The sequence below is a fragment of the Neodiprion lecontei genome, chromosome 1 (genome assembly GCF_021901455.1).
Source record: "Neodiprion lecontei isolate iyNeoLeco1 chromosome 1, iyNeoLeco1.1, whole genome shotgun sequence".
Taxonomy (NCBI): Eukaryota; Metazoa; Arthropoda; class Insecta; order Hymenoptera; family Diprionidae; genus Neodiprion; species Neodiprion lecontei.
Genome location: NC_060260.1, coordinates 38,462,945 through 38,486,789, shown reverse-complemented (window position 1 = coordinate 38,486,789; position 23,845 = coordinate 38,462,945). Strand labels below are relative to the sequence as shown.

General features: G+C 39.0%; 2 protein-coding genes across 7 annotated transcripts in view; one reads left to right on the top strand and one right to left on the bottom strand.

Annotated features, from left to right (window-relative positions):
• Positions 1 to 4,466: 4,466 nt before the first annotated feature.
• Positions 4,467 to 23,845, top strand: part of LOC107227669 — a 94,452-nt gene continuing 75,073 nt past the window's right edge. For all 6 annotated transcript variants that reach the window (XM_046746359.1, XM_046746358.1, XM_046746355.1 and 3 more), the window contains exons 1-3: positions 4,467 to 4,643; positions 6,569 to 6,967; positions 10,216 to 10,321. The gene's annotated coding sequence lies outside the window, so the exon portion shown is untranslated. The remainder of the gene's footprint in view (positions 4,644 to 6,568; positions 6,968 to 10,215; positions 10,322 to 23,845) is intronic.
• Positions 11,912 to 13,994, bottom strand: LOC107227680 (enhancer of split m7 protein). Its single transcript, XM_015668896.2, has 2 exons — positions 13,516 to 13,994; positions 11,912 to 13,018 (listed from the first exon to the last, which is right to left on the bottom strand). The coding sequence occupies exons 1-2, from the start codon at positions 13,585 to 13,587 to the stop codon at positions 12,464 to 12,466; spliced, it is 627 nt and encodes a 208-aa protein (XP_015524382.1). The 5' UTR covers positions 13,588 to 13,994; the 3' UTR covers positions 11,912 to 12,463.

Here is a 23,845-nt window from a genome sequence, read left to right as displayed (position 1 = left end):
CTTTTCCCGAATTATGTATACCTAAATATAGGCGTCAAGTACGTCAATAAACTGATACGAATGTTTGTAAGTTTTAACTGATTTTCGATATTTCAATACGGTTATAACTCTCAACTCTGTTGCAGATCACAAACTAATTATACGTATGTAACGTTACTTGAGTCAATTGAATTTTGGTAAAAGATGCTGCGTGGTAAAATACAATAACAGTATAAATAATATGTCGAGATTCCGTAGTGGTTGAAAATTGGAAAAAGGAAAATTAAAAAAGATCAATATAAGTACCATTAACAAAGAAATAAAACAAAATTTCTTTCGGAAGTATGTGGATGCCAAGGCCGATACTTTTTAAAAGAAATTTTATTTTTTAAAAACTGGCACTTGCAGACTTTTTTTTAATTCTCATTAGACGCTTGAACGAGATTCTCCGAGCCTCATTCATTCTTATTGGTTAGTGTCGTGTGACGTCACCAAAGTCTGTCCGCGAACAGCTAGCCGTGATCGGTTCCTCTGAATTCACTACTATTGTTTGTTTGAACGAAAGATATACGTAGGAGAGCTTCTATTCATCCTGCTATTTATTTCGCAAAGTAGGTCGGTCAGCTGCAACTCGTTGCTGTATTCGTAGCGAATTTATAGTGAACTATTGTAAAATAAACTGGTTCTCAGAACGATGTTGCAACGAAATTGCCGCTTCGATGTGTTTCGACGGAGGTGCGGTTAAAATTGGACGTGAGTCTCTGTCAGGTTGGAACTAAAGAATCGACACACTGATACAGTAACAGCTATCTGTTTATACCTTCGTACTACAGCGATTAATTCCACCTTTCGCGAGTGACGCATCGCACGCTTTAACGCAATTTGCACGCGCCGCGTGGCACTTTATAGATCGAATACCGCGATAACGAAACCCGGAAGTTTGCGTGGAAATTGAACCCGCACCCGGCTGCCGAAGAGGATAAATATCGAAGAGTTTATCGATCGTCGCACCGTATAATAAAAAAAAAAAAAAAAACAACTACATGGTCACGAAGACGGTTATCTTTTCGCGGAATCCGGATAATCCAATTCGGGCTAATTACTTAGGCCACGAACTACGATAAGCTCACGCTCATGCGTAACATTACCCGCAAATTGCGAATCGATGATACAAATTCCACGCTGGGATGATATAATAAATTATACTGGCAACAATATCACAGTTTTTGTATTCGTTTTTGAAAAATCTGCAATAATTATCCAGACCTACATCGATGAGGATTTTACTGGCTGTGGAACAGAACCGTTCAGGTCCGAATTTGATCCGACATCGATAATTATACTCGCTACTCGTCAAACCCTGTCATTTTATTGTGCTATAAATTAATTATACTTGCGCTCTAAGCCGCTTCCGACTCGCTGATTCACTCCACGTCATACTGACATATATATTACAGTTGCCGCGGCTTTATACCGCAGAGAGCAAACTGAAAAGTAGCTTAACAAGATTGTGTAAGTGTAAAGAAATCTGTACACCGAGTACTCGGATATTTGTCACGATTTGACGTACGGGTAAGCAGAGTCTGAACCGTGACGCGCTTCTGGGTTTATTTGTCAGAGTTCACGGTATAAGTGAGCAAAGTGTATCGGATATACTGAGAAAAAATACCGTATTCATAAACTAACAATGAGCAGAGATAGATGCCGTGAATCATTGAAAGCCCTGTAATTTCATCACGCGAACTTCATTTGTGCATATGGTCAATTTGTTGCAACTCTTGATTATAGGACAGGATTTCAACTGTATCACAATTCTCATCTCTCAAACAGTTATTAACGTAATAAAAAGTAATGGGAAAAATTGACAATCAGCATAGCGTCTATTTTCATCTCAGTGTATAACGTCGGTTATAACATAGATATATTTGAATATAATTCCAACGAGGAAGACTACAGAGTACGGTCAAACAGTCACGAGGGTCGACTCAGTCTTAACCTCTTTCCGGCCGAATTTTGCACGTGTCCGTTCCAAATATGGAACGATGGCCGGGAAGAGGTTAAGACTAACTTTATAGTTAGTCCGTCTCTCATTGGCTTGTTTATTTCCAACCCAATCGCGTAAGTGCAGATTGTAAAAATGAAATTATAATAGCTTCGGACTCTGCGGTAGCAGCCACTGTACTAACTACAAATTTTCCTCCGCGGTGTAGGGTTATCAATTCGCACTGACAAAGGGTTGGGTGATTCCCTTTACTTCCCCATTTCCTCGCTCGTTGTATGCATGGTCGATGTCACGTGGTTCGTAAATTGAGCAGCGCAGTGCGGTCGGAAACACGATATGTAAATCATGCAGGCACGATACCAGGCATCACAAGCATTGTCGCTATCGCATCAACCGACATACGAGGGCTGAGAGCGAGCCGATTGACTCACAACTGCATGGGCAACAAACTGAATCATATCCTTTTTCATACGCCATTATCGGAGCAAGGAGAACCGGAAGTTCAACCTCGGACTCAAGCATCGTTTAATCTGCTTATAGAGAATTGACCGCCGGTAATAACGAGGACCTTTGGGTCATTGATCGACTTTGTTTTTGATTGCAGATAATTGCGATCGGTGGAGGCATTTTGTTCAGATTTTATTCCGACATTGGTATGCTCATCATTTCAAATCGCTGTTGGCTGATGCGAGAGATGAATTGTTTGCACTAGAGAGTTTGCTTACCGTAGAGATATCGAATATTTTCTTTTCTTTTTTTCTTTCTGTACAATTACCCGAAAATATGGTTTTCGGTACTACATAAATATGAGCTCTGTAACTGTAAACCGAAAATCTAATATGCATTGCCATTATTTGTGATAATCCTCAATCATATTAAATTTTCTTTGTACTATTTGCGATAATTTGATGTCGGCGCAGCAATTGAAATAGATTTCACGGCTTTGTTCAGCTGAAAATATCTAGTACAACATCCACGGAGGGAAAGGATTGATTGTTTAACTCGATGGCGTTAAGAAAGACTTTTGTTGAATCAAGGAATTAACCAACTAAATCGAAATTGTTGAATTGATTTAATCGTATTTGGAACAAATAAGCGATACTAGAGTGAAATTGTAGGAATTTTTTTCCAGGCAGATTTTTAACCGCCCCAAATATCCTGCAAGTCCAATCGAGGCCGACGATGTACGTCTTATCTTAAATCAGATACCGTTCGGGTCGAGGTCTATAAATGTCGATACACCGAGACCTTTCAGTGGTCCAAAATCGGAATTAGTTCGATCACATGATCAGTTAGCGCACCCGAACCAATTAGTAACATCGACGTTGCGAGTGGCATTAGACCGGATCGTCTTTTCGCTTTTATCTCATTCCGTTCGGTTCAAAGTGTAAAATATCGAGCGTGCGATAGTGAGGGTAAAATATAAATGTTTGGGGGTAACGAAGCATGTGATTTCACTGGTTATTCGGTTATTATTTGGCTATTCACAGAATATCTCGTGTATACTAATTTGCGTCGTCTCTTCTGTAACACGTTTACCACTAACTCACTTCATTGTAAATTGATTTCGTCTCGGATTTAAAAAATTAATAATCGAATCATTTGCGTGTATATTTCGCCGTCAAATTCCGTTTTTGGCTTTCTTATACTCTGTCATTTTTCTGATTTTCCAAAGCCACTTGTACGTGTGCAATTATTTGACTACCGAACCCGATTTTCCGTCTCTTTCGTAGTATTTAAATACACTAGTACACGGATAAACTCATTATTTCGTTAGAAATCTAAATTTAGTTGCGTTTACGTTATTTTTCCCCCTTCTTTCCTCAATCAACGTTCTATCGTTCAACGTTCAATATATTAAAAAAAAAAAAAAAAAATACGTTAGCGTTAACCGCGTCAAAAATGACGTAATTCTATTGTAATCTTAGCAATTTTATCGCCCCATGAAAACCGCATTCGTTCATATAGTGTTTTACATACAATAGTAATTGGTGTCAGTTAATGACCGCGATTATATTACGTAGTGTAATATATTAGCTACCTTGACACGTTGGTTCGAGGTTAAATTTTCTAGTTCAAACGGAGGCCTGGTTATCTAAGACAGAATCCGACGATAATATCGTCAGTTGAATGACTTGTTTAGTATCTGTGATGATGATACTTTCGGTCGGTAAGCGTTGAAAATTTTAGAATCATCGCTAAACTTGAAGTAATGCAGTGATTTGAATTGATCGAATACGGATGCCGCAAGTGAATTTCCGTTCACACATTTCACGATTCATTACAAGTGAGAGTTTGATTTCATGTGTAAATTTTGATTCGAATTGAAATTGAAATAATCGACAAACTGTTATACAGCCAAGTACGGTCGGTCGATAACGAACTCGCGTCAAATGGTCGGTAACTCCGGTGTTATCGTGTGAGATCGATCGATATTTCGAGCGAAGCTCAACTTTCGGCCGCAATATGACGTCGGTCGCGATACATCGGGCTGCATGTTAAAACCGCTACAGCTGGTGGATGAAGCGTGCCTAGTGGAATGATAACTGACTCTTGGAAAGTGTGCGACACGTATCGTTTACGGGTTTTCCACCGATTATTGACAGCGTTAAGTGAAGTGTGGAATAGTGAAAAGCTGTCACGTGCCTCCTGTGATTAAAAGGTGAATATCAACCTTGAATAACCTCGGTCATCTAGCGTGTTATCCGAATTCTGCGCATTCGAACGCCCTGCCGTCGTCAATCCGTATTTACATTCTACATACACTTCCGCTCTGCCATGTGCGGAATAAATTAGCCATTCCTTAGTCAGTAATCGATCGTCGATTCGTTTCTGTCTGACGGTAATCCCAACGTTTCATCGCGTGTCTCTTAATATTCGTATTTGCGAGAAAGTGCTAACTTCAGTTCGTTCCGCCTCGTCTGCGATCCACATAAGACGAAGCACAACAAACAAAGGTCAATCGTGCGTGTCGGTCGGTATTCGCGTATATTCATCTCTGTCAGAAAAACATTCGATTATCTCCCCTTCAGTTGTTTGGTCCGAATGAAATCTCACGATTCGCGTGACATTGAAATTGCCCTCAAGTACACGTACTCAAACATTACTCGGAAAAATATTCCACGCGTGTAATGTACGCATGTTTGTGTTTGATGTGAAACATCCGTACGTCGAGTGAATACCTAAAATAAATAAGGCTCGCCAACAAAAAGATTCAACGAGGTTGACGTGAGTAATGTTAGTTCATTGTTAAGGAACAACTGTATCGAAATATGAGGGTGTTTAGTTTTATGACGAGTTACTGAATTTCGGACAATTCGAAAATCATAAAATGACGGTTATTCTTCATCATGAATAGTTACCGGGATAACGTTACTAACTTCAATACAATGCGATATACGCCATATTTGTATTTCACGTGAATATAGCTGCGATTAGTGATGCGAGAAACGGGTTTGAGCCGGCGACCGGCAGTTTTGTAACACGTGCCATAACATTGTTCTGCGATATAATACGGAGAAAGTATGTATAACGGATAATAGATATCGGTTGCTACGAAATTCGAAGTCCGATTTACCCAGCCGATCGGTCATCGCCAACGGAACTCGAAACCGAGGGTGAAAACACGAGTCGTTGATGCGCATGCGCAGAAGGCGACGCGTTTGAACCACGTTTTGAAATTCTTAACCTTTACAATCAGTAGAGGTCATCGAAGTAACGCGTGAAGATCGAGGGAAAAATTAGGTACACCTAACAAATTAACGATAAGTTGAATTTCGTGACCGTGTAGATGTTATACCGATTTGATTTCGTTGGGTGACGGTTAGGGATGGAATGTTGCACTTTTAGCAGTCAATTATAATTTTCGTCTTTAGTTTTCTTTGATATAAAAAATGACAAATTTTTACATGAATTACGCTTGATCACTCACCGTCAAGTTAAAAACCTTGCACAGCTAGGTAATTATTAATCTCTGTCGTATCTAAATACTTTTTAATGTTTACATAAATGCCAACGTTTAAGATTTGATCTTATCATTAAAACTACTATGTCGTTAACAAATTAACGACATTAAGTTCGAATAATTATAAACGCGTGAAATGATGACCGTATAATAATTTCGAGCACGTTTTATCGCAACATTATATCCGAATTAAGTAAGATTTACGTTAGACTGCGCTCGCAATTTGCCAATCTTTTGCCGATCTAATGATCGGCTGCTGAATCACGAGAGCTTCGATTATAAATTTTTCAGAATGTCTTGCTATTTTTAACTTTTACAGCGACGATATAAAGTGTAGAAAAGAAAGCAAAGTTCGCCATGAAAAGTTATCGTTTTCGTGTTAGGTGAAAAAAAGTGTATAAATTAAACGAAACGTTGATGCCAGTTTAGACTTCGAGAATCTTCAGCGATCAGGGCGAAAAATTTATCGGTCGTTATTCTCCGTGTATATTAGAAGATTAAAGTGTCAAAGCAACGTCGGTTTTTTCTTATTTTTAGATTGTATCTGACGCTTTTTTTCTCTCTCTCTCTCTCTTCCGTGGGCCGAAAGTTTCAGATTATTTAAATTCTTGAATCATCGACAGAGCGCTCGCGGGGAACCCGAAGGAGAGGATAAATTTAGTACGCGTTGATTGAACACACTGATCACTTGTCACAAATTCACAGACGAAACGAAATCGTCGGTGGTTTCAGCTGTAAGAGATACTGTTATATCATCCTGTAATAATTTTCACGTGTGTGTGTGAATAACAATCGAGACTTAATGGACGCTACAAAAATTTCTTGGCATAGGAAAATCGGCGACGAGTTGTAACGATGAACACTGTTGCCGAAGGAAAATTTACGATTCAAACAAAGTGAAGTGAGAAAATTGGATCCGTGCCAACGTGCGGCTGATTTATATCACGTGACGTGTAAAACCGAGAGGAGACGATTAGTCGCCGAATTAATCTTGCATCGTTAGTTCTCCTTAACATATTTATGTATGTATACATTATGTATTATACGAAAGGCCACAGGACGATAAGCATAGTGAATCGGCCCGAGAAGGATATCTGGATCATCATTTGAGGGTATGTTAGTATTAATAAGATGCAGCAAGTTTCAGATTTTTATCTACTTTGTTGTTTGAATAAATCGAAAACAACAGAAAATCAGAAAAAATTTTTTTTCTCTAAAACGGCTTGACTGATTTGAATTAAATTTGGTCACATCATAGAGCTATATAAAAGCTATGATCCGGAAAAATTACAACTCGTAATTTTCGTAATTACCATTTGAAACAGGCGATTTTTTTCGAAATTATTATTTTTTTTTTCCGTGATAGCGTATTAGTACAATTTTGAAACAAATTTTTTTTATACCTTTTTCGATGTAGAATAACCTCTCAAATCCACAACTTGATCGACAAGGTATGCCATATTGAAATTAATAAAAAACCGATTTTGTGATGTAAAAACCGATTTTCACCCTTGAAACAACAGAAGTGAAGTTTACTCGATTACTTCATAAGTGCAGACAGCATAAAATATTCAAAACAATAATATGGAATTGATTTTTTTATTTTCTTAAAATACTTTGATATTCAAAAATTAATTATAAAAATCTGAAACTTGCAGGATCAACGTATCTTATTGGTACCAACATACCCTCAAATGATGATTCAGATATCCTTCCGGGGCTGATTCACTATGCTTATCGTCCTGTGGCCTTTATCTTTACTCTGTTTTTCTTGTTCTGTTATTTAATTTTAATAGTTAGTAGATTTGCAATGTTCACACGATATCACAGCTCGTTAATTAATCGCTTTGGGTTACAACGATTCTTGGCATTTTGCACATCATGTTATCTGAGTTATCTCAGGCTGTTCGAAATCGTTTCACGACAGCACGAGAGTAGCGATGATCACTAAGCTAAAAATAATCGATGCGTCGATTAATCTAGTCAAAAAAAAAAAAATAAATAAATAATAGGACACGACTCGATTGAATCGGTCAAAAATTAATTTTCTTGAAACGTTGCATATGAAACCAAAATTTCGTGAATTTCCGTATGTAGTCGTAATAGCGGAAAAGTTTTTGATAATTTATAGTTTTATTTAAAATGTTTTCCAATTTCAGGTGAAGGTATTCATTTATCTTTCACTAATTATGTCAAATAGGTACTTAGTAAGTAAGAAAATTATAATTATAATTGTTACTTTAATCACGTAAATTGATATTGTATTGCATCGTTCGTAGGAGTAAAAAACAAAAACCGATCGTGAAGAAAAATAATCGATTCGGTCGTTTAATCGAGTTTGAAAAACAATCGATAATACTCTACGAATCCGAAAAAATCGATCTAATCGAAAATAGATTATGTTTTGTCATTCTTCTACGAAATGTACAAAATTATACTGTTCTTTTTATAAATAAAAATATTACAGGGAAAAAAATAATGTGTGATCGTTTCATTTCTTTCGTTGCTGTTTCTTTTTTTTGTTGTAAAAGTAATAAAAAATAAAATGTAAAATACATTATACGTGTTAAAGGAGTGCTAATATCGATTTTTCACTCATTCAAACAAATTGTTTCCGCACACACTAAAACTGATGCTACAGTGCTGTCCTTTTGAGACTACTTTTTAGATCAGAAGCTGGCATTTTTTACATTCACCCGTAGAAAAATCGAAAATTAAAAAAAACTTGAAACAACCTCATGTGTATACTACTATACCGGGACAATCTCTTGAAACTTTAAAATCAACCGCGCATGCGCGAGTTTTATCGGCTGTTCGTGCAGGCTGGCCATCCCGAGTTTCAGCCGTCAAACTGTTTCCGGCGGCGATGTGGTTTATACGAATTTTCGAGGTTAGAATCTCGAATAATTGAGGCAGCGACTCGGAAAGGTTTGGGGAAGCATTTGTTATCGGTTCGGAAAGTTGATTCTTCGAAGAACGGTCGGAATTTAATGCTTACGCTCTTTGAAAATTCAAACGTACAAATTTTGCGTAGGTTGGCCCGCCTGCATCGCAGACAAAAATATCGGCGCGGGAAGATTTCGCCGACCAATTAGATCGAATTACTCGGCGCACGCGCGGTTCATTTTCAAGTTTCAAGAGATTGTCCCGGTATATGAACACCAGGGGCGGTCACTGCGCCTAACAGCAGACAACTTCGGTTACGTTGAAGTAACAAGTAGTGCTGGGCCACGTGGATTTTACCCACGTATTAGAGTTAAAAATTGGTTAGGTTAGGTTAAGTTAGATTGAAATATAGACATATACTTTTCACTTTTAGATTAATGGTCTTACGCTAAATGCGAAAGAGATTTCCATAATTACACGCTAGCAAGTTTCCTTTGTTTGAAATTCTTGACGAGGAAAGAAAAAATAAATATTTAATTTTACATCCGTCTTATACAGCTGACGAACAAATATGTATCTGAAAACAAAACAAATGATTTATGCCGGTCAGCTTACAGATACTCGACACTTGTACCAATACCCCGATAAAGAAAATGAAAAAAAAAAAATTACGTACATATTTGCACATTTCAACAGTTCGTCGGAAATTCGCTAAACTCGCATAGTCGTTAGTTCAATGGTAAGGTTAAATGAATTGAATAGAATTCACACGGGTTACGGATTTCTTACATTTTTTATCGAAAACGAGCCGATTGGAGTTGAATAGAATGAATTTTACTAAAACATTAACCGCCTTTGACTTCAATTTTATGTTGGTTTGAAACTGGTCGATACATTTTGAATCACAATTCCGATCCTTTGATTCATTTTTTTTTTTTTTTTCGCGGCGATGATCGCGTCTGTATGTATAGTTTTGATCAGGCAGAAGTTTGCACCTTTATTGTAACGATGCATCTTTAGAGAAATTCGATATTTTGCAAATACGTTAATAAAGCATCAACAAGCAACTCAGATTTTGTAAATTCAACATCATCGGTTATTCTAAAAGTAGTATAATGTAGTCATTTTTGTTTCAACGTATCGACACGTTCACGTTACTAACCTTAGCCTTGGTTATTTTTCAGCAAGTTTTTGTTTTTTGCCAGCTAAATTGCATTTATTTTTTTATACCTTGCCGAAAATAAATTTAAGCAACGAGATAAATGAGCAAGAACAGTAGCTGCTGCCGCTGCGAGATGCGAGAAACGCTCGTTTAAATGCTAATTATCGGACAAATAAGTAAGCAAACACGTATATTAATGCGAAACCGTACGTTTTTTTTCAGGTGAGTGTTGGTGAAGTGTCTTCTTCTTCTCCTTCCTCTTCGTCTTTCGATTGGAGACCTCCCGGAGCAGCTGGTAGGCTGGTGGTGTTTATCCTAGGATACACAAGTAAGCATAAACTTTGTATGTGCCTATGTAATATAATACACCGACCAAAGATGGAATTAACGCTAATTGTTAGTAAATTGGCAATAAAATTTTTACCGCGCTTTAATTAGCCGCAAGAATTTTACGTGTATTTTTATTTTTAGCGATTCCTCCCGTATCGCTGTCGGATATTCAGATTCGATTCTTCATTTCTGTTTTTTAGTTAATTTAAAATTCTTCACGCCGAAATTCAACCCGAAACTTGTACGTATTTTAATAACCCGCGACTTTTTTAACTTCTTGGCAAAATCGTTCTTTCTCTTTTCTTTTTCGATTGAAAGTTTCAACGATGGAATCTGGATAATTTCAGGAAGATGAAGGGGGAAAATATATATATACAAGTAAAACACCATTTTTTTTTTTTTTTTTCTATTACGTTGCGTATGTTTATTCGAAATAGTTGTTATAATCTAGTATTGTCGCCGACAGACGGCTTTTTCTTTTCTCTCTTTATATACCACTACAGTAAATATCACAGGTACGCGTTTCTGTATATCACAAAAAAAGTTCTGTCTGTCCGGTCTTACCGAAAGCTTTGTACAATGCTGTTTTCAATATTACGGTTTCACCTATAATACGGTATAAATTGAACATTCAACAAATTCATCATCACGTCTTAACATGTCGATGACCGACCAGAAAGCGAGAGGTTCAACAATAATTGATTAGTTTTCAGCGACGCCAGTTTTTCAATAAAAAAAAAAAAAGAAAAAAAATACTTCGCTTGGCTTTTGATAGTCGTCGCCGATAATCGCCGTATAAAAACGACGATGTACAATTGTTGCGAACGAAAATAAACAAATGATAAAAACATAATTCTTACAGCTGTAATAGGCAAATGTAACTTCCATATAGATACATTATTGTCGAATATAGTAAAATGTACACACATATATATATATATATATATAGATAGATACACATAACGTAATATACCTTCGGTTTAAAGCTTCGGCCACATGCTTCAACGGTCCAAAAAACACATAAAAAAAAAAAAGACAAATTTTCTGTGCCGAAAATGATACTCGTTAAATGGAAAGACATCCCGTTATTGTACTTATAATAATATCGTCGAAAAAACACAATGATATCTGATGATAATCGTTATACCTCTATTATTACACATTTATAACATATAACATATATGGTAAAAAAAAATCGTACATCTGATACTTGGCGTATTTTACCTCTATCCACCTTATGAGTTTTGTGCGTTACATGGATAAATGTAATATAGATCATATATGTATACGTTGCGCGTTTCTTAGTCGCTTTTTCTTGAGCAAAGGTCAAAGATATTATATGTGTGTATATATATATACATATATATATATATACACATATATTTGAAAATAGAGATAAACTTTTCGCAAATCCTCAGATATTCCATTTCTTTTAAGACTGAAATCTTTAACAAATATGTCACAGTCTCTTTCTTTTTCTCCTATAAACTACGTATATTATACGCGGAGAGTTTAGGCTCTGCTCTATTTGAAAACAGGTGCGATATCGTCGTTCTTTTATTATTTAATGCTACTTCCTTTTTTGATCTTTGATTTTGATTTTTTTTTTTTTGTCAAATATCGAGACGATGCCTTCAGTCCCCCCGCTTGGTTAAAACGGAGCTACAAAATCGATACTAATCCAATCCCGTCGTAACGCGGTGATTTCTCGTAAGAAGAAGGATAAACGAAAAAAGAATAAATGATCACAAATAAAAGTGTTTTAAAAGCCACGGTTTGTTTTTTTTTTTCATTCATTCATTATATCACGGTGTAGCTTTTTTTAACTTCATTTATCTTCTCATTCTTCTTCGAGACGTTGAGAGACGGTAAACAAAAGGAGGGCAAAAAATAAAAAATAAAAAATATCTCGACAAAACAAAACATCACCTCTCAAACTTTTTTCCCCGTTGTTCCTATAACGTCACACTCCGAGGTGGGGTGGGGGGCCTGTTAGGCCGATTTTTCCTTCTTCTCTGTCTTCTTCCGTCTTCCCTATTGGCTTATATCTTCTTCTTCTTCTTCTCCTTCTGGTTCCCGGCGTATATCGTTTCTTCTTTCAATTCCTTCACGCACGGTTCTACCTTCCACACAGTCCGATTTACCACGGTCTCCAAACGGACTCGGTCGGCTTGGCGACCTGCAGAAGGCCCCGATGACTGAACGAGGCCCCCTCGACGTCGGATCTGACGGGCGACGGTTGGCTGGAGGCCGGCGTCAGTGGCATGGAATAGTCCTCGCCGATGTCGTCGGTGCTTTCGCTGCCCGTCGGCGATGACTGGGGGGCGATAACGTGGATGGTCAGAGGTCCCGTCTTGTCCATAGCGTTGAGCTTGTGGCCCAAGTGCGTCATGAGCTTGGTTCCAAGGGCGACGTCGACGCCCGGCGTCGCCGCCAGGCACCGGCTAACCTCGTTCGCGCAATGCGTGTACCCGGCCCTGAATCTGTCCGCGTCTATGACCGGGTTAGCCGAGAGTCTTTGCTGCCTCTGGAGCTTGTGGAGGTGTCGAACCGTCAATTCGAGGATGTCGGCCTTCTCGAGCTTCGCGACGTTTTCTCCGTCGCCCGCAAGCGCCGTCACCATCAGGTCCTTCAGCTCGTCGAGACATCTGTTTATACGCGCCCTACGTTTGCGTTCCAACATCGGTTTCATCACCTGGAAATTTACGAAAGAACATTCCGGGGGTTAAACGATAATCGTCATCGAGGTTGTATTACAATATTCTCGCAAGTTCTGTTTTATTACTTTAGGGGGGGGGGGGCAAAGTTTTTGTGTTTTTTTTTTAATTTTTATACAGTTTGTTTGAAAAGGCGAGAAAATTCGACGTGGAAAAAGTTCACCGGGAAATTTTCTGCACCGGGATTTGAACCGCGGAAGTAGACGTTGAAATTTTTTCAAACGCCGACGCAATTATACCGACTAGACCACCGGACTGATTCGTAGAGTTTAACCGCTACTCACTGAGACTTTTTATATCGTATCTTTATCCCGAATCATTGAAAGCTTGTTTTTTTTATCTCAGATCGAGAGTACGAATAAAACGTTTCTTCGGTTCATTTTATACGCAATTGTTACGATAAATCGAAAGATTGAAGAAAAACGGTACGTGGATAAAATTGTCTACTTAAACAAACCACTCAGATTCCGCTTACCTTTCTGTATTGATAAGTCCTGCTGATCGGCTGTTCCTGTCCATCGACAATAACCTGCTCGTGCATCTGCATCTCGACTCTTTGTTTATTTATTTACTCGTATCTTTTATTCAGATTTAAAATCCTTTGCCTTGCGTCGAACGAACGAATAATTACACAGGTTTTACTTGTATCACACTTCACATTTAACGCCTGTTTATCGCGTCTCACAAGTAATTTAAACAAACCTCAACGCGTCGATCGATTTACGACGTGTATATAAATAAATCAAATCGAAAAAAAAAAACAAACAAACAAACAACAATCATACGTTAAACCAACTCTTCGAGAAAACCGTTTACATACTATCCTTCCAACAACGAATCTCGATCTTCAGCGTTTCTTGTCACAAAAACGAGGACTGTTGCGCGTCGGACGGAGCTCTGGGCTAATATGAGCCAGCCGTCGCTCTCTCCGCTCAATTTATAGGCCCAACGGGCCCGCGGGATTTACGGCGGCGGGGAGGAGGGTCGGCGGGGGGGTGACGGTGAGGAGTGGAGTGGAGGTAGTCCTTCCGTGGGAACACTCTTAGGAGCTTGGTTCCCAAGCGAGCGCACCACCTGTACGCGGCAGCTGCCAGACACGCGCCCACACCAACCCGTCGTCACCGCTTCTCTCCCTCTCTCTCTCTCTCTCTCTCTCTCTCTCTCTCTCTCTCTGTATCTCCATCTCTATCTCGCTCTACGTGTTTTCTTACTCTTTCCGTTGCTCTTCTTATTCCCTACTCTCGTTCTTCTTGTTCTTATATTATTATTCTTAACGCCGCCATATCATATTATACGTATACCGGGGCCTTAAACAGTTACCGAGTCCTCCCCCACCCCCCTCCCCTCATCCTCCTCCTCCTCGTCGTCGTCGTCGTCATCATTCGATCACGCGTGTCTCTTCGTATCCAGTGCAAATATGATACCGCAGACCGGTGAAAATGCGGTGTTTAACGTAAGACCGAAAATATTCTATTAGAATGAGAAGTTGGCCGCGCTATTTTCGTGGCGATTTATATGACAACTTGGTGTCAAGAATCGAACGATCTACACCGATGATGCTTAATTTTACGCTAATCGGTGACGAATTTTATCGATATGTCGAATTTTCATAACAGAGTGCGCGATAATCGTTTCTTACGTTCTCACAAGAATCAGAATTTTTCGTTGATTTTAAAGCTACGGATCGAAGTTGTTATACCTTTATAATTGCAATTGTTCACTTTGTATGTAATCGTGGTCTTCAATTATGCGTGTAATGTTGTAATTATTATTTATTTTTATTTTTAATTCGAGGAAAATTCGGCGATTATAAAGTAGCTGGTGCCGAACAGTCGAAGTAGTAGAATTATAGTAAATCAATCTTATCGTAAACTTTTACCTTTATTATCCGGTTTTCTTGCTCAATCGCGGTTTCCTGATCTTATATCTCCTGTATATATATATATATATATATATATATTTACAGTGTATTTATACAGTGGTTCGTTACCGTTGTACGTATCTGTTGTATCAGATTTTTTACGTTATTATGCTCTCACTTTCATCTCTTTCTCTCCTGATTCTTGTCTGTCAGTGCTTTTTTTTTTTTTTTATCTACTTCTCGACGAGACGTTTTTGCAATAGTTTCATTACGGAACGTGTCAGCTACCTACAATTAGACGCAAGTCACCGCGAGTGATTACGCATCAGCGGTTACGCTGATCACCGAGAGAGAGAATCGAAGCACTTGAGTAAGGTATACGTGAATATCCGGCGATCGACGTTACTCGATGAATAATTGATTGATCCTCTTATCGGAGGTGGGTCCTTAATCGTTCGATTTTTTACTTTATTTTCTCTACCGTAACCGAGAAATACAGTTATTAGTAAGAAATGAAAATCAGTTTTCTCTTAATTGTAATCAGAATATCCATTGGTATCTGTTACTATTTATTCTTTCCGAGACACGATCACTTGTTTCATATTTTCTCATAACCGACGATATTAGAACAATAAATTGACGTTGAGTATTACGTGACCGAAAAAGTTTAGTCAGCTTAACAAACAGATTCAATTTTGCAACATGATGAAAAAATTTAATATCGCCAAATACACACTTGTACGACAAATTCCCAGTGATTCTAAAAATATTGAAACCGTGTTTTTAACGATGCTTATTTTACTCAAATTTTTTATCATCGAGTAAAAAAAAAACGTCGACAAAAATTTCTCAGTACAGTTGCCGGTCATCTCGACCTTAACGCACTTATCTATTCTCACTTAACTTATTCCACGTCCATCCGCGCTATTTTCACCAAATCCAAGGATCACGAGGCACCGTTTATTACACACGCATACGCGGCACACTTGCCTACATACATTAATACCTCCGTGAGATCGTCCTCGGTTATTTATAATGCACTCTCAGAAATCGCTCTCGTCGAATAATTACCTCGGTAATACTCACCTTCCATGTACGTAATTTTACAACAAGTCTCGAGTTAATAATTACCTATAATTCCGAGTGTAACTTGTATCATTATACAGGCAGGCTTACGTACCGTCGTGAGAAATAAAGCAAATGTTAAAATGAGGAAGATACACTCAAGCTTATTCAGATCACATACTTTGATCCTTGATCTTGACGGCAATTAAAACTCGACGACTAACAAACTTTACATCACATATAACGTGGATCATTTTGTCTCTTGATGCGTTTTATCATCGTTGTCATCGGCATGGAGAAAATTTGAAATCGCATCAAGCACAAGGTGCGAAAATTATCTCGAATAATTATCTCCGTACGTTTACTCATCGAATCTTATTCTCGGCACGATCGCATCTATAATATTAGTTATTACGTATAGGGGATTGATTTTAACCTAAGGTGTGAAACTTTTTGCGGTGATGGGATCTCGGTTCACGATTTTATCACGTGTAGGTACGATCAGAGTTCGTGGAAAGACGCGTGTCAAAAATTATCCACACTTCGTGTGTGACAAAGTGTCCGCGGTTTGGCTGAATGAAAAAAAAAGAAAAATAGAAAAATAGAAAAAGCTCTCGCAGAGGTCCGTAAACGCGCCCTTATTTCTCCTCTTCGCGTTCATCGCTGCTCATACAGAGAGTCAGAGTTATTCTCGCGCCTTGGCACGTGTCCACTTTACTCCTGCACGCTGCAGTCTTCATTATATACCTCTGGGAACAATCGTTCTATTATATTTGCGCCTGCACGCTTGCTTTTAACCCTCGCCACGCGTGGTGGGGGAATATGACATTTTTTTTTTTTTTTTTGTCGCGCAAGTCCAGCCAGGCTGCAGGATTAAAGTTCAAACAATTTTTCAGCATCGAAATTACAATTAGCTTGTTTGGTGGTAAGAAAAAAAAACATGTATATATATATATACCTCAGGTCCGCTGCGTTATAACAATATTTTATTAATTTAATGGATTTGGAGTAAACCACATTTTTTATCGTATCATTGTATGGGTAGTAAAAATTTACCTTGATCATTCACATTCGTTCCAACATTTTCTGCTGTCCGTCTGTCCGTCTTGTAAAAAAACGTTTACGCAGTTTGGATAATGGAAAAAAGAAGTTTTTTTTTTCGCTCGCCAGATCCCAAAATCTCAGCCACGTGCCGCCAATTTTTGACAATGCTAAATTGGGAGTTCGTAATCCGTAAAGGCTTTCACTCTGGTTATGTATTTGGGAAATGAGAGCGCAGTTCTGCACGCGCCAGACGTTGATTCAAAGAAAAAGAGAATTGTAACGAATAATGAACCGTCGACGTTGACGTCGTTCACAGCACGTGCCCCGCACTTTATACTCGACATTTACGCCCATTTAACACGCGGCTATCAAACGCGTGCTCCACGTGTGTTTCACATACCTATATGTATATAAATATGTATGCACATGCGTGTTACACGTTTTTGTATACATTGGATTTGTATATTACATGTGTAAAATATACAGGCATTAGAAATGACACGTCGCACGTTTTTTCTCATTCATCTTATTGTAGTTCTAGTTTTTCTCATTTTATACACAATCCTTGTTAAAAATCGGGTTTTTTCAAAATAACTGCCCCATAATCCTAAAACACGATGAGATTTTCGTTGATTTAGAATTTCTAATTAAATTACTTTTTTTTCTCATTCATCCGAAATTTATTCAATTTTCAATCGTGCTTTGCAGAATCGTTCTTGCAATCAGTTGTCGTCTTTCTTTTTTCGTTTTACGTATCGTACCTACATTTCGTCGAATATATATAGACGGTAATGTACCATCAACAAATTTTCAAACGTCGTACTGCAAATTCTTTCCCTATAACTATATTCAAACGATTTCGTGTAATAAGAATACAGAGCACGATTCGTTTCTTTTATATTTACACAACACGTACAACGTACACGACACTTTGACTCCAATAATCGCATAATATTTATTCTCCTCAAAAACCTCAAGTGTTTACATTCCAAAACAAAGCAGAATAGAAAAAGACATAGGAAAAAAAAACAAACAATAAACAATAGGAACAAAATTTTTCAAATCGCAACCGTACGATCAGTTATTTCCTCATTCAGACACGGAAGCTCAAGCTCAAGTTTAAGCTGCACACCGTCTCGGTGATGTATAAACGCATATGGCACATGTCGCTTGACGTTGTGGGCTGTGGCTCGTGCCATGATCAGGGCAAAGGTGTGTTTTTTTGTTTTTTTTTTATTTGGGGTGGGGTGGGGTGGGGGGGGGGTGGGAGCAGCAACCGAGCACCCCTCGATGAATTTGATATCAACCCCCGGTGGTGTACGGAGTACATGTAAGGGACACATCCGTTCACACGCGGGGCAACTGCATCGAGAATTGGGGTGGAATGGAGGCCGGTGACCAAAAGCTTTGACGGGGTGGGGTTGGTAAGAAGGAAGGGTACGCATGTGTAAAAAGGTGCAAGGAGTGTGTGAAGTTGCGTTATACTTGTTACGCACGCGGGGAAACCGTATGTCGTTTGTATGATATGTCCGTGTGTAATATGTTCACGAATTGATCCACGTGCCGTGAGAATGTTGCCGATTACACGGAGTATGTCTCTCTCGTTCTCTCATTGTTGGTTAGTCGTGTACTGTACCGTGTTCCATGTATATATATATATATATTATATATACGTGTGTGTGCGCTGTTGTAATATAGCGAAACGTGAACGCTAAAAAAACAGCTGCGTCGCTTCTCGTCGACGACCGTCGAGCGTGTGTTGCTCCGGGGTCGTACCTTTATTTCTTCGCAGGTCGCATGCCCGGCTCGCGTTTTACGTTCGACAATTAAATGGCCATCGTGGAATGTATGTTGTATTGTGAGTTCGGGGGTCTCCGTATCGTTGTTCACTGTTTTTTTTTTTTTTGTAAGCAGTACCGCAATTACCGGGATTAAGTGACGAGTTTCGACTTGGTCTTGTTTTTTTTTTTTTTCTTTTATCTTTCAGTCAAACGATCCGTTGTATAGATTTGACAGACGTTGACGTATACATATATGTATATAACTCGGGGGACGAAAACAATCCGATGCGTTTTCAATTCGATGTAGGAATATGGAAATGGCTCGGATTTTACGAAATCGTAATAATAAATTCGTTGAATTCACGTCGTTTCTTTGTTTCGGTGTAAGATGGAAATGTGTCGAAGTGTTTTTGTTCGGGATCTGGTATATAATGGGGCTGGTAGATTCGTTTTCGAGTTTGTGATACGTGAACTTCCATATTTGGAAGTGCGTATATATGTATAACGTTGAAATCGACCAAGGAACCCTCTTAATTAACGGTATATTGCAACCATTCTTATCGACACACAGCTATGTAATCGATTACGCTCTTCGAAAACTGATCTTACGTTTATGGTGGTACGCATTTATGGTTTTATCGCTTCGTCCTATAGATACCTAAGTACGTTTTTTGGAATTGCCAGCGCAGGTATGCCTGAAATTAGAGCATTCGTGTCGCCTTGATTCGGCTTACGCACCTGGCTCTGGCTAGACGCCGTTAGCAACGGTCATCGGGACTTATTTTACAACCGTAATAACGGCTTGTCGGATTATAGGAAACTTTGAAATACCCTTGGTGTCTGGATTTTGGCTTCGGTTGGAACAACTTGGCGTCAATAAGCCGGAACAACGTCTGTCTAGGAAAAACGGCATACGTGGATATAATGTATTCCGTATTTCCTCCATGTATATAAACAAATGGGTCATTCCGCAACTATCCGTAATCCGTAATTATCGATCAATAATATCGCTTTGAAAAATTGTAGAAAATTAAAACCGTCTGCAAAAAATGTGAGAAAAATACCGAGTGTCTTTCAAAGTGAGAAGAATCGTGTAAAAAATTACGGGCTAAATCCGAGAGGTAAAGGGTCGGACCCAGGTTGAAATGGTGCGGGGACTCGCCCGTATACATATTTTTATTGTGCCAAAAGTGTCTCGGAATTTCATGTAAATTAATATAGTCAACATTTATAGGTACTCGGGTGGATTTTAATTGCACGGAGTCTCATTAGGGTACAATCCGAACGTGTGATAAACGACCCGGTAATTGGAAAGTCTGGTGCAAATGTGCGGCAAATTGTTTATACGCAGACGATACTTGTTTGTATGAATATATTTTTCACTAATTGACAATTAACTAAATAAATAAGGCAATAACCCAATTTCTGCACTCGACGAAAGAATTTTATTAGAATTTAGTGGAATTACTATCACCATTTTTAAATTCCACGTATCAAGTTTTCCTTGTTTTAAAAGTTGGATGTTTTAGCCCTTCGATTCTTTGATCCTTCTATACTTTTACCCCTCACCCTTACGTTTGGTACATCCTTAAACCGTAGTCATAGCAATGCTTTTCTGAAAAAGTGTGCAAAATTCCCCGCTCGTCTACCTGACAAAGGTCGTCGGGGTGGCCATAAGCAGCTGCTGTCATTAGTACAATCGACAATTACCAAGTACGTTCGGTGTTTCCGTTTCCTAAACACCACCGTCACCTTGACGACCTTCCTGCACCAAGGGACTAATTATCTTGGCGAACGATGCCTCGCAGGTATCCAAAGGCGATTTATCGATGGCCCGAGTGCCTGGGTAGGATTTAATTTCACATTTTTAACTCCGTCTGGCTGTTGTGTTTATTTAGGTACCTCTGAGTCACACTGCTTCAAAATTCTGACTCTGCTTGGAATGCCGTTATTTTCCACCTCTCTAATTTTACACCACAGATGGTGAAATTCTTATTGTATTTAGTTTGTTGTTGTTGTTGTTTTTTCTTTTTTTTTTTTTTTCAGTTCTTACGAGCGCTTCGGAAAATTATGCTTGATTACGAGTCGATACTTTATCTATAATTGATGCTACATGATGTGTATGTACATATATTTTACTACGGAACGCGTAGCGCATTTTATTTACATGCGCTAATTAGCGATACGAATTTTTACACATTACGAAATCGCGTGTCTTTGGTTTTAGAATCTGACAAATTGAATTCATCGTAGCGGAATGCGCGCAACGATGAGTAATCGTGACGAAAATTTCACCCCTTCAACCCGCTCCAAATTCCGACCTGCAACACCGCGCATTGAAATCGTTTACAAGTTCTAATTAAATAAAAATTGTCGGAGGTCTCGAAAATCGATCGATCGAATCATCATCGTATTCTCACCGGCATGAAAAGCGACAAATCATCAACAACGCGTTTGAGTATTATCCCGCACATTTCCCTATCGTTCAAAATCAAATCAGGGACGATTCTGCCAAATGTCGAAAATGAAAAAGAAAAAAAAAAGAAAAAAAAAAAAAACAACGAACAAAAACTATCGACACCGATCACGGAAGAAAGTCCGAGACCAATGAAACGGTGAAAAAACGAGTCGGAAATGTAGAAAAATGACGTTCAGGGCGGCAGGAGGGACGTAAAAAAGTACAAGAGAAGCGGAAAGGCTGAAAATCGCGGTCGCGCGGTGCACGCGTCAAGGCAACCTGAAACCGCCCTGCAATGCCAGCTCATTCTACTCGGTTCTTCCCTTCTATCGGTTTCCTCGGCGCGTTGCTCGCACGTGTTTCGTTCTACCTGCGGTTCTACCGCCGGCTTGTTCGCTCGCTCGTATCACTCTCTCTTTCTTCTCTCTCTCTCTCTTTCCCTCTCTATCCCACCACCTCGAAAGACACGTGTCGACGATCCTTGCCCCCTCCCCTCCCTCCTCTTTCACCTTCTCCTCCTCCTCCTCCCACTTCTTGTCCGCCTGCCTCGTTGGCATTCGGTAGAGTCGCCCGTGGAGCTCGTGGGAAAATGAAGCAGGTGGTAGCTAGATCTCGGACCTTCTCCCTCTACCTCACCTCCCCCTCTCATCCCCCCCCGCCACTTCAGGTTGCAGTTGGGCGCTGAACGTGTTCCCTTCTTGTCTCTCTCTCACTCTCTCACTCTCTCTCTCTCTCTCTCTCTCTCGTCTTTTCGTGCTTACTCTTCGCGACGCCGTCCTTTCACCCTGTAAAGAATAACTCCGATGACGGACCACCGCTGACCGAATCTTTACGTATCCCGGCACGTTGGTGTGCGTTCTGTCCGATTCCGTGCGTCTTGCTGTCAGGATTCGAGGGATTTAGACCATCCCCCTGCCCCCTGTATGTAAGACAAACGATGATTCACCTTTCGTTATTTTATTTTCGAATTTGTTTGAAATTTCGATACATTGACCCTTTCGAACTTTGACCCCCTCCGTCCGTCGGTATATGCAAGTGTTTGTCAGGTTGAGTAGGATTTAAAAAATTTTGTTATTCGAGCTAAGGTATCGATTTTTTTTTCAGATCGTTATTGTTGTTTTCGTTCTGTGTAATATTTGTGAAACGATAATGTTGAAGCGGAACGAGATGGAAAGAAACAAATGGTTACCGCTTGCCAAATTATCAGATTCCAATACCTGGGAAGCGAAATTCTAAGAAACTCCTGAAACCGTATGTGAAACGACGTGTTCTTTTTGAGAACAGGTAATTAACTCGTTCTATGGGCGAGAAAAGAGAAAAATGAAAACTGAGCCGAACGACGTTTGGAAGTTTAAAAAAAAAAAAAAAAAACAAAGCCGAGAAAAAGTCGATGACGAACCAGGTAAAAATGTCACCCTGCAGGTTCGGGGTCGGTGCAGAAGGACCGCCTAAGTATAAAAATGACGTGTCCGAACCGCCTTGCGGTCAAGGATATAAGCGGATAGACGAACGGACGCAGGTATCAGACCCAAAGGACGTAGGCGAACGTGCGTAACATCATCCGAGTATTTATCCCGGATTCCGAAGACACTGATTCACCCTATCCAACGTCCTTTTCCATTATGCCCGAGGTTAGGAAAGCTGTCGATTCGACGATATTTCATCGGATAGTTCGCAGAGAGCGTGGCTTAATTAAAACTCGATACATTGCACGAACTTTAAATCCGTAATTATGCTCTTCGATGATATTCAGGGTGGTCACACACCTGGAACCTGTCTGGAAACCCTCGAATTGTCAGTGGATTTTTAATTTCGTCATGATAATGACTGAAAATATCAGTTTTTGTTTTTTATGCTGGTAATTGGAAATGATTTTTTAAGATAACGAGCTTACTTTCTTTCGTCGAGAACATAAATTGGCTTAAACTGACTTTTTTTTTTACATTATATTTTACTTCTTTTACTTTTGTATCACGAAGAATAATCGAAATACACAAAATTGTAAATATGCCGATATGCATTACAGAAAGTTGCATTAAAGTGTTTAAAAAATAATAATAATAGTAATACGTAGTTTATGAAACAGCTAATGTTGATTTAATTTTTCCGATTTTAGACCAGAATCAATTTTATCGATGAAAATCAAGTACAACTGAGTCGGAATTGACAAAAACCACGCAAAACCTGTGCAAAAGAAATCCGAAACCATAGTCGTCAGATTCCCCCTTCCCCCCCCCCCCCCCCTGATATTTTCAAGAATCAGAGAATCAATCCTTCTCAGCTTTACCGATATTCAGTAAAAAACTTGTACTACGAGGTTGAAGTTAGTAACGTTATCGTAACGAAACATTGTGTAAACAAAAAAAAAAAAAAATAAAACAAATAAATCACCATTTTCCTAATCTTACAATGATTTCGAAATATAAGTACGTTTTGTTTCATTACCGTTTACTAAATTTCGAACAATACGAAACTCGCGAGACAACGCTTCGTATTATTACGGTAACGCTGATAATTTCAATAATAATGCGATCCTCTCCGATCGAGGAGGGAAGCTTGCAGCAGATCTCGACTTGTCGCTGTTTGCAAAGAGAAG